The 9,506-nt window shown below is 30.8% G+C and overlaps 1 protein-coding gene across 2 annotated transcripts; it reads right to left on the reverse strand.

Moving 5' to 3' along the window:
- Positions 1-552: 552 nt before the first annotated feature.
- On the reverse strand, positions 553-4,586 carry LOC140866422 (uncharacterized). Of its 2 annotated transcripts, none has more exons than XM_073271410.1 (11): positions 4,392-4,586; positions 3,742-3,856; positions 3,515-3,657; positions 3,189-3,385; positions 2,488-2,769; positions 2,342-2,400; positions 2,214-2,250; positions 2,050-2,121; positions 1,815-1,965; positions 1,590-1,721; positions 553-1,226 (listed from the first exon to the last, which is right to left on the reverse strand). In XM_073271410.1, the coding sequence occupies exons 2-11, from the start codon at positions 3,845-3,847 to the stop codon at positions 873-875; spliced, it is 1,533 nt and encodes a 510-aa protein (XP_073127511.1). In that variant the 5' UTR covers positions 3,848-3,856; positions 4,392-4,586; the 3' UTR covers positions 553-872. The 2 variants fall into 2 exon arrangements, with proteins under 2 accessions (XP_073127511.1, XP_073127510.1); XM_073271409.1 differs by having other exon boundaries at positions 3,515-3,660.
- Between the last annotated feature and the right edge of the window lie 4,920 nt (positions 4,587-9,506).

The raw sequence follows: 9,506 nt of genomic DNA on the forward strand, positions 1-9,506 counted from the left end.
TAATCAAAATTGGGTATTAGCATTGTATCTTTCAATTTTAGCTTTTTTACCTCACATAGCACTCCACATATAAACGTGGCGTCGTAGTCGCCATGTCAACGCCACATAAGGAAAAAAAATAAAAATTGCAAACCAAAAAAAAAAAAAAGGGAAAACAGAGATAATGATAAGACGGGAGAAAAAATCACAACCATCTTCCGTTATGCATGAGCATCTTAAAATGCCTAACATTCCATGGCAGCGATTTAATCTTCACTCATGCAACTTTAGGTTTTCTGAGTTTTCAGTCCTATTTCGTCATGGCCTTGACGTGACATTAAACACATCATCAATTTTTCGGTTTTTCGACCCCATTTTCCAGTTTAATATAAGTAATTTTCAGAATCACGTTAACACTCCTGCGAAATAAGGAAAACAATAACTTAAAGAACTAAATTGTATATTTCCCAAGTATAACATTGTCGATGAACAAATCAAATAAATAACTTTCTTTGAATTATTTCATGTCCATAAATTCATTACATTAATAATTTAATATCCCATATTCGAGGGGTTGTTGCGGAAGGGGTATGTATATCATGCTCTTTGATCCCTTGCACATCTTTGTCCTAAGGATTGTGTATTTCTCCCAAAGAGGCAGAGCATGGTCTTCGTATAGCTAGCAAACAATTACAAATCTAAAGTTCGATGATGAAACATATCTTAATATATAGACATGTAACAAAGAAAAAAATATATAAAATCATGAAAAAAAAATGAAAAAATTAAGGGGGCGACTGTGTCCTTGCCGGCCACCCTCTTGCCTTTTCCTGCTGTTAGTTTGCTATGCTTTCCAAGTAGAGTTGGAGTCCACTACACCACCCTCCTTGTGATCATGCAACCGGTTTCACGGAACCGTTCAACGAGTGGAGGTTGCGGTCATCGTGGTGTGCTCCGATGATCCATACCAGAATCAACAACACCATCACAACTGATAGAAACAGCAATGACACCCACACCATTCGCACGTATTTCTTCAATGGATGACAGTGTTGGCGAAGGATTTTCGCGAAAGCGTCCTTGACCGTCTGGCACTCTACCAGGCTTTCCATGCCGGGGTAAACATCCAGTAACTTTTGTATCGAAGTGGAGTAAGCCTCCACGGTATAGAAGTAATTGGCAGGTACTACGATCCCTCCGTTGCATGTTTCGCCGTTGGAATCAGGACAAGCCAGCGTTCTTAGCACCTTCAATGCCCCCAAAAAATATAGAGTCATTACGATTGCATACGTTACAATTGTCACACATCGAATATTAAAACTAATAAAAAGTGACTTGAAAACCCATAAAGTTACTGCCATTCAATTTAAAAACTCAGAAGCATGAAACAGGGGATCCTTTTTCATGTAATTTATCTAATGAGAAAATAAGTGTGATGTGATGACAAAATATTTCATCGGCATCTCGAAAACTTCAATTATTCCTAAGAAAAAGAAGTCATTGCATGCATTCAATGGTTTGCACTTTGCACTACACTAGATTGCTTCTCTCCTGTTTTGTATCAGCTTAACAAACTATTGAATTTGTGATGTTTTTTATATTCTCCTCACCTGAGAGATGTCTCCTATTCTGATTGAATTAGCCGGGCAGTTCCATGGCTGATATTCGTAATTTGGTGGCGGCGAGAAAGGATTGCAAATCTGAACAATGTTCCCATAATCAGTGGACAGATTCTTGTTCACCTGCATCATGAATCATGCACGTTAAATAAATGAGGAGACTGCAAGTTTTGTGCATTCTCCATTCGAATACGTCGGTTTTATAGTGTTACACACCTCTTTCACTAAGTTGTATATCCCTGCACTAACATCGTTTAACACTGGTTTTGCAGAAAGCAGTTCATCACATGGTACAATGGAGCTCAAGCTGTTGTTGTATGGATCTTTCTGGAAGCTTTCGAGTGCGGTACACGTGTCGCCGGAGAAGCTACAAAAATAGGGTAATTGTTTGTTAAGTACTAACCAACTTTGTCCATGTTTCATTTGATTATATGATTTTTTCATTTCGTACTTTTTCAAGAAGAGATAAATCCCGAAGAACAACCAGCACAGGACAGTGAAAATCCAGCATAGTATGATTAGCCTGCATGCAATAGGTGTGAAAATAGATGAGAATCTCTTTGAAATTAGGTAATTTTGCATAAGATTTGTGTCAAAGTATATATTAGTGCTTACATGTGAAGAGTTCTTCGAAATTTTAGGACACCTGAGACTGCATATGATCAATCGAATTCGAGAAGTTAGAAGTATAACTACTTGAAAAAAGAAAGAAGTATAATTCTTGAATTTATGTGAAATGTTACCTAGTAGAGCAGTTACAGTAATTAAAGACAGCGAAATCGCCACCGTTGTTACAATGTACCTGCAATTATCAGAAAGAAACAATAATATTCATCTGCACTGAATTGCTTGCAACCAAACATATATGAATAGAGATCGAGGGCGTTACGCTATCTTTATGCCCTTATCGATGTCACGTCTATGCTTGGAAGCTTGTCTTGCTATATCGGCGGCCTGAGCATCGAGCTTTCTGGATGTCGAACTTAAGAAGCTCGTGGCTTGGCGAGTTCCATTAACTTTTCCTAAACTAAGGGTCATTTCTTTCATAGCTCCAGTGGTATTGTATATCGTGTGTGAAGCATCGTCGGCTGTATCGATGATGATGTCTATTATTGTCTTCGCTCTCGAATGGAACTTGGCATTTCCCCCAAGAACTAGGCCGCTTCCAGTTCTGAAAATGAGTGATAATAATGTACAAACATTTGAATGGGATGTTTTTCATAAATCAAACTTGCATGTGAAAAATGCTCACTTCTATGCTTAGCTATTATATGTTTTGTAATGTAATCTTTCCTATGCCCTTTCTTTCCTCGTTTTATCAAGTATGTTTTGGCCGGTTCGAACAATTATTGCTTCCCAACAAAGGCGCAAGTGGATTCAAGAACTGAACCACTTTATATCACTGTTTTTTTAAGAACAACGCATGCATCGAACCGGCCAAAACAGATCATTATCAGAGGCAATATAAGCATTTTAGTCCAATTCTATGTCAACTTTCTTTTTTCTTTTGTTTTTTTTTTGTCTGCTGGCCTTGTGTTTTTAGTATTTTAACTTGTGTGTAAAATATAAAGATAGTGGAGAATGGCATACATTGCAAGGACTGTGAGTAAAACTGCCCAGAGTAGAGGCTCCAGATAGCACATGTTCTGACAAGTTGATCTCTTCTTGAGCTTTCTGTTGCTCTTACAGCAAGTAGCTCTTGCAAGAAGAAAGCCTCCATATCCGACACCGCACAGGATCCACAGCGCTGCAATTGCATATCCATATATACCCGTAAAAGCCGTAGACTGTAGCAGATAGTAAACACATATATAGTGAGGATTTTTGTTAGTATTTTCTAAGTGATGCATAATTTTTTTTAAAAACAAGCTTGAAAATTAAACCATTCTTCTATTGCTTCTAAAACAAACACCTACACTCCAATAATGCTTGTTTGATACATCATATCCGCCTCTATATTTCTTCAAATGATCCAATGGATCTGCTCTCACAGTATTATGATCATGATCATACGGCTGTTCATTAGAATCCGAGACACCGGTTTCTGCTAAATATCGTCCTGCTAATTTTGAAAAATAACATCAAATTAATCAACAATATGTTGGCTGCTAAATATGACATCTGAATTCATTTAACTAAATACCTGACACAAAACTAGTTGCTTCAATTTGTAGTAACATGTTTGAAGCCATTAACATGGCATAAAGAAATAGTTGCTTCACCATTCTTTGGCCCCGAATGGACCTCATTGCTTCAACCTGTCATCGCAGTAGATTACAAGTTACTATGCATATTGTGAATATTAATATATATTAATGGATCATTTTTTAATATGATGAACTAATATAGCTAGCCAAATATATAGACCGAACCCGAATTCGATCTCGACTCATTTACACCCCTAAACTACACCTAGCTAGTACCCTTCTACAGAAAAAAAGGGGGAAGGACAAGATATTAATAGTCCTAGTTTCACTTTTCCAGTCCAACTTAATTAACACGCATAAGCAGAGTATTTTAGTAATGCATAAACCTTTTAAAAAAGAAATTTTTTTGCACGGAGTCTAATTAATCACACATGAACAAGAAAAGAAAAAAGAAGAAAAAAACTAAAGAAAGTTGATCCCATGCTCATGATAGAATTGCATGCAAACATGAACATAATGGCTCAAAATATCCATGCTTGTCAGAGAACATGTTTATTTGCAAAAACCAACTAATAATGTCATATATACATGCAAAAAGTGACATATGAACCACCATGAATTGCAGAAAAAAAGTAAAAAAACTTACCAGAAAAGTGAATTCCGCAGGCCAAGCCTATGTTTTCGATCCGGCCGGCCTCGCAAAAAATTCGAGTTGCTTCGATTCTATGAATGGCTATTGATTGAATGCAAGAAAATGGAAGAGGATATATGCAAGAAATTTGAATGAATGAATTTGTTGGGTGATTAAGATGCATGTAGGTATGCAGAAAGTCATGTAGGATTTATATATAAAAGTCATCTAGAATGTTATAACTTTCAAATTGGTGCAGTCTTCCATTATTTGATCAGTCCATACGTCTCTACGGGGAAAACTTGAAGTCAAAACCTCAGAACTTTCCATGAAAATAAAAATCATTTGGAAAATAATAATAATAATAATAACATATAATTAAGGTAAGTCAAAATTTCTAATTTAATTTTCAAAGAACAACGTGACCAAATAGGTAGGTATTAATTAATTATTATATAAATTAATCTTTGTAATATATATCACCTGCAGTACTCTGCTGTCTGCTGCTCAAGGGGATTTTGTTTGAATAAATTAAATTAATCCTCTCAAGGTGTAGCGCATATATATATAATAATAAAAGAATTTATTTATTTTTATAAAATAAAGGAACATGGGAACAATAAAAGAAAATAAAATAAAGGAACATGGGAAAATTGTTCCTTGTTTTTTTGACTTGTACGTAAGTAATATTTTTTTTTTTGGAAGCCATGTATATTGTGTTATCAATATTCAGTAGGATGTATTTTTATAAAAATAACAATTGTTAACATTTCTTCCAAGGAATTTATATTTGGTTTTTATGAAGAAGCTAGCTAGTTTATTTATATATATATATATATATATATATATATATATATATATATATATATATATAATAAATGGGGTTGTTGAATGTTGATAGCTGTGGAGGTTAATATATTAAAAAATAACTTGGATAAGGCAAGCTGCAAATTATTAATAAATATATTATATTTTTTTGACGGAATAATAAATAATCTAATATTGTATTGATTACACACCTGAAGGTGAAATTATATTTTCTTATCTTAATCATATATATCTTACTATATAATATATAGTAAAGGACATTTAATTAACAAATTTTCAATTAATCGATGAAATTTGACAAAAATATATCCTAACTTAATTCATAACAAAATCAAAATTATTAGACAAATTAGTCATTTTATATAACATTTATCTTTTCTTAGTCGATAGATGTTTTTTTATTTACCAAAATAACATTAATAATATTGCAAGTTTTACCGTAAAAAAAATGACATTAAATTTGTGATCTTTATTGTCTCTGTATTTACGAAAATGTCATGTATTCGTAAATTAATGTATTTGTTGTATTTTATTAACTATTTATTTACGAAAACACTATATTTTTTGTATTGCTTTAATTTTACAATTTATTTTGTTTTTGTTTTTTCTAAAAAAACAAAAACTTTACAAATTCGCAACTCGTGCACGAGAATATTAATATATATATATATATATATATATATATAGTTTCTTTCAAGTGCCAACCTACCATGCCCACCAATGATGTGACACTATTCTATTGGATGTGATAAATTATAGGTCCAATAGAATAGTGCCACATCATTGGTGGGCATAGTGGTGGGTATGGTAGGTGGGCACTTGAAAGAAACTCTATATATATATATATAGTCGTGTTAGATCTATCATTAGGGTAATACTCATATGCTAGGTTGAAATCTACCATTGATCAAGCCAGGAAAAGGTGTCACAAAAAGTTTAGGTTACAAATAGTGAAGATTAGAAAAGCTGACTTTATTTAAAGCAAAGCATGCCTATTTTATCCAAATTTGCTTTACTACTAAAATTCAAGACACACACATATATATATATATTGTACTATTTGGTTATAATATTATTAATATATGTATAACTTATCTTGTTCAATCTCACGTTCTTCTCGTCATATTATTTATCCATCTATTATTAATTTCACATCAATCAAATCATTAATTATTTTTCTTACATCAATCAAATCATTAAATTTAAATTACTATATTACTCCATATAAATAATATTATTCACATTTTATTTATTGTTAAAAGGACAAAATGATAATTTATCATTTTTATATAAAATTTAATCCATCAAATCAAATAAACTATAATTTATCAATCAAATCAAATATTATATTAATTAATATTTCTTACTTATTTTTATTACATTATATAACTTATTTATGTATTATTTATCATATCACTTGAACCAAACGGTATTAGGGTATTTAATTCGTGTATAAAGCTCACCGTAAAATTTAATTTACTCTATTGACAAAATAATTTTCATTTTTTTTAATATTGAAAGAATTTATATATATATATATATATATATATATATATATATATATATATGATAATTGATAGGACGGTATGAATACAACTTTTAACTGAAGGAAGTGGTCCTTCTTCCTACAAAGTGGGCTATTGAACTTTTGTTGGTCGAAGGAGGCTAATTAGAGGGTCGTATTATGTGGGCCTTTTTCTTTTATTTATTTATTTTATATAAACATATATTCTTTTTATATTTTTTTTTTAAAAAAATACACCTTCGTCCAATTAATCATAGATTTGAATTATATAAATAATATAATGTATGTCGTGTACTACAAATAAGTGACCAACATATATAATTTTACTTTTACATAAAAAAAATTGTATTATTATTAAAGGAAATTGTATTTGTGGTCCTTTATTTTTATGTGATTTTGATGGTTTATGAAATTATGTAATCAAATTTTAGTGTTAGTTCGATATCTTTGCTTTTGTTTTTTGTTTTCAATTTTAATCTTTTCTTTCGGTCGTGTTGTGGAACTGATGTAACAGCGATGCATTATTGATGTGACACTAATGTTTGCAATGTCATATCAACAGTATTCTTGATAATAAAAAAAATGACTAAAATTGTTAAAAATTAAAAGATATAAAATCAATACTGAAACTCGAAGACATAAAGAACCAAAATCACAAAAAATAATTAAATATATTGGACTGAAAATACAATTTTCGCTAAATTAAAATTTATTGTAAAATTTAATAAAATTGTATACAAAATGTCAAGTTTTTGAGGCAAAAAGTGACGCATTCCAAACTCAAGATGCTGTCTGGTTGCCTGTAAGTCAGGTTTGAACAAACTACCACACAAAATGAATGAAACTCGCAATTTATCCGATCCCAACTCTACCACACGTGGAACACCATACTCTAGCTTGTACTATAAATTTTTTGGGAAAAAAAAAATAATATTAGCGTTTTTAAATGTATACATACGTCCTTTCCTCGAATTTAATTATCTGTTATGGAAGATTATATATTAATTTATTTGTATTATTTAATAATGATATATGTGACCGCTACGCAAAAAGATTTAAAATGGTTTATACGGGATTGGAAAAGCATTTGTTTAACTACATTATTTTTTTAGGACACATATTTAAGCCTTTTTGAAAATATATACTACATTAATTTAATTTTGGTTTTGAGTTTTCTGATTTGGTGGGAGACTTGGAGTCTTGATCAAACATGTGTTGGTTTAACATCTTTTTTCTGTCATGTGAGAAATTCAAAATCGCTATTTTTTGGTGTGCACAGATAATATAGTAATATAGAATAATCAACAGCTAACGAACCAACTTTTTGGACATACAATTAATTTATAATGGCTATAAACCTAATAAACAAAGAAAGTCTCTCACGAACCAACTATTAATTAGCCTGTAGAACAATGCAAATCCTTCAACAATTTTTCCAGAGGTTTATATCATATCATTATATGGACAACTTTAAAGTCTCGAAATTAAAGACACAAATCCTAAATTTTTAAAAACTACTTCGACTGAATATTGTTCAATGTTTATTATAGAATTGGTGGCAAACAATCTGATCATAGCGATAGAATGTATTTTACTATCGTATTTTATATATTTATCAGAAAAAAGATTCCAAGAAATCTATAGTCATTAATTTTTAGTCCTAGGAAATATACCACTTTTAGTCTCCACTTAATTAGTTAATTTTTTTTAACGACGAGAAAACCCGCGGCCGCTACTTTTCGGTGAACCTTCGGGCTAACGCAATACCTTGAAACTATGCTAATCAGGTAAATCACACTAAGAGAGTGTTTGACTAAGCTTATTAAAAACAGCTTATAAGCTCTATGCGCTTAATTATAAATTATTTTAGGAGCTTATAAGATGCCAGGTCTTATTTTAAAAATAAGATGTTAAAGTGTTTGGATTAAATTATTTTAAAAAACTTAAAGATGTTGATGTGTTTGATATTATAAGATCTTTTTATTGTCAAAATTACCAAAAAAATATAATACTATGAAAATAATGTAAATACTAATATATATACAAAAATAGTTTTAAATTTATCATAAATGTTAAACATATACTAAAAAAATAAAACTATTTTTAATTTTAGTTTTTATTTATATTTTTTTTATAAATTATGTACAAAAAATGGGTAGAGAACATGGTAAGAATTTAATAAAATATATAAGGATAATATGAAGAAATTAAATATCAAATAAGATATTTTCTAAAAAATTAGGGATCACCTTATTTTTTAAAAAAACAGTTTATAAGCTTATCAAACAACTTATTTTGACAGCTTATAAGATGTTTGACAAAAAATTTACCAAACAAATATAAAGAGCTAAGAGCTTATAAGCTCTACTAAACACCTTCTAAGTAAGTTCTGTGCAACATGCTTATCCGAGAGAATGTTGGTTGGTAGAACCGTCAATTTGGGTTAGAACAGTCGTGTCGCCCCGCCCCGCCCCGTCCCGCCCCATAATTTAAGTGAGTTTTGTTGAAATTTTTTCAACCCAACTAAATATGGACCTAGGTGGGCCAACCTGTGCAGGTCGCGAGCCTAAGTGGGTCAGCCCGCGACAGGCTCGAGTTGGCCAGCTGGCCTGGAGAATTATTATTATTATTATTTTTACTTTTATTATGATATATGTATTTTTTAATAAAAGTTGTGAATTTTTTTTGTATTAATTACTTTATATAAAATTTGCATATATGAAATCAATAATTAAAAATTTTATTTATATGTTTTTATTAATATTTATTTATGAAAT

The sequence above is a fragment of the Henckelia pumila genome, chromosome 4 (genome assembly GCF_033568475.1).
Source record: "Henckelia pumila isolate YLH828 chromosome 4, ASM3356847v2, whole genome shotgun sequence".
Lineage (NCBI taxonomy): Eukaryota > Viridiplantae > Streptophyta > Magnoliopsida > Lamiales > Gesneriaceae > Henckelia > Henckelia pumila.

Excerpts from the sequence above, each read along its gene's own strand:
- LOC140866422 (XM_073271409.1), bottom strand. The coding sequence starts at position 3,847 with ATGAGGTCCATTCGGGGCCAAAGAATGGTGAAGCAACTATTTCTTTAT. Across the intron at positions 3,661-3,741 it reads AGCAACTAGTTTTGTGTCAG|CAGGACGATATTTAGCAGAA; the intron begins GTATTTAGTTAA and ends TTTCAAAATTAG. Across the intron at positions 2,122-2,213 it reads TTTCGAAGAACTCTTCACAT|GCTAATCATACTATGCTGGA; the intron begins GTAAGCACTAAT and ends TATTGCATGCAG.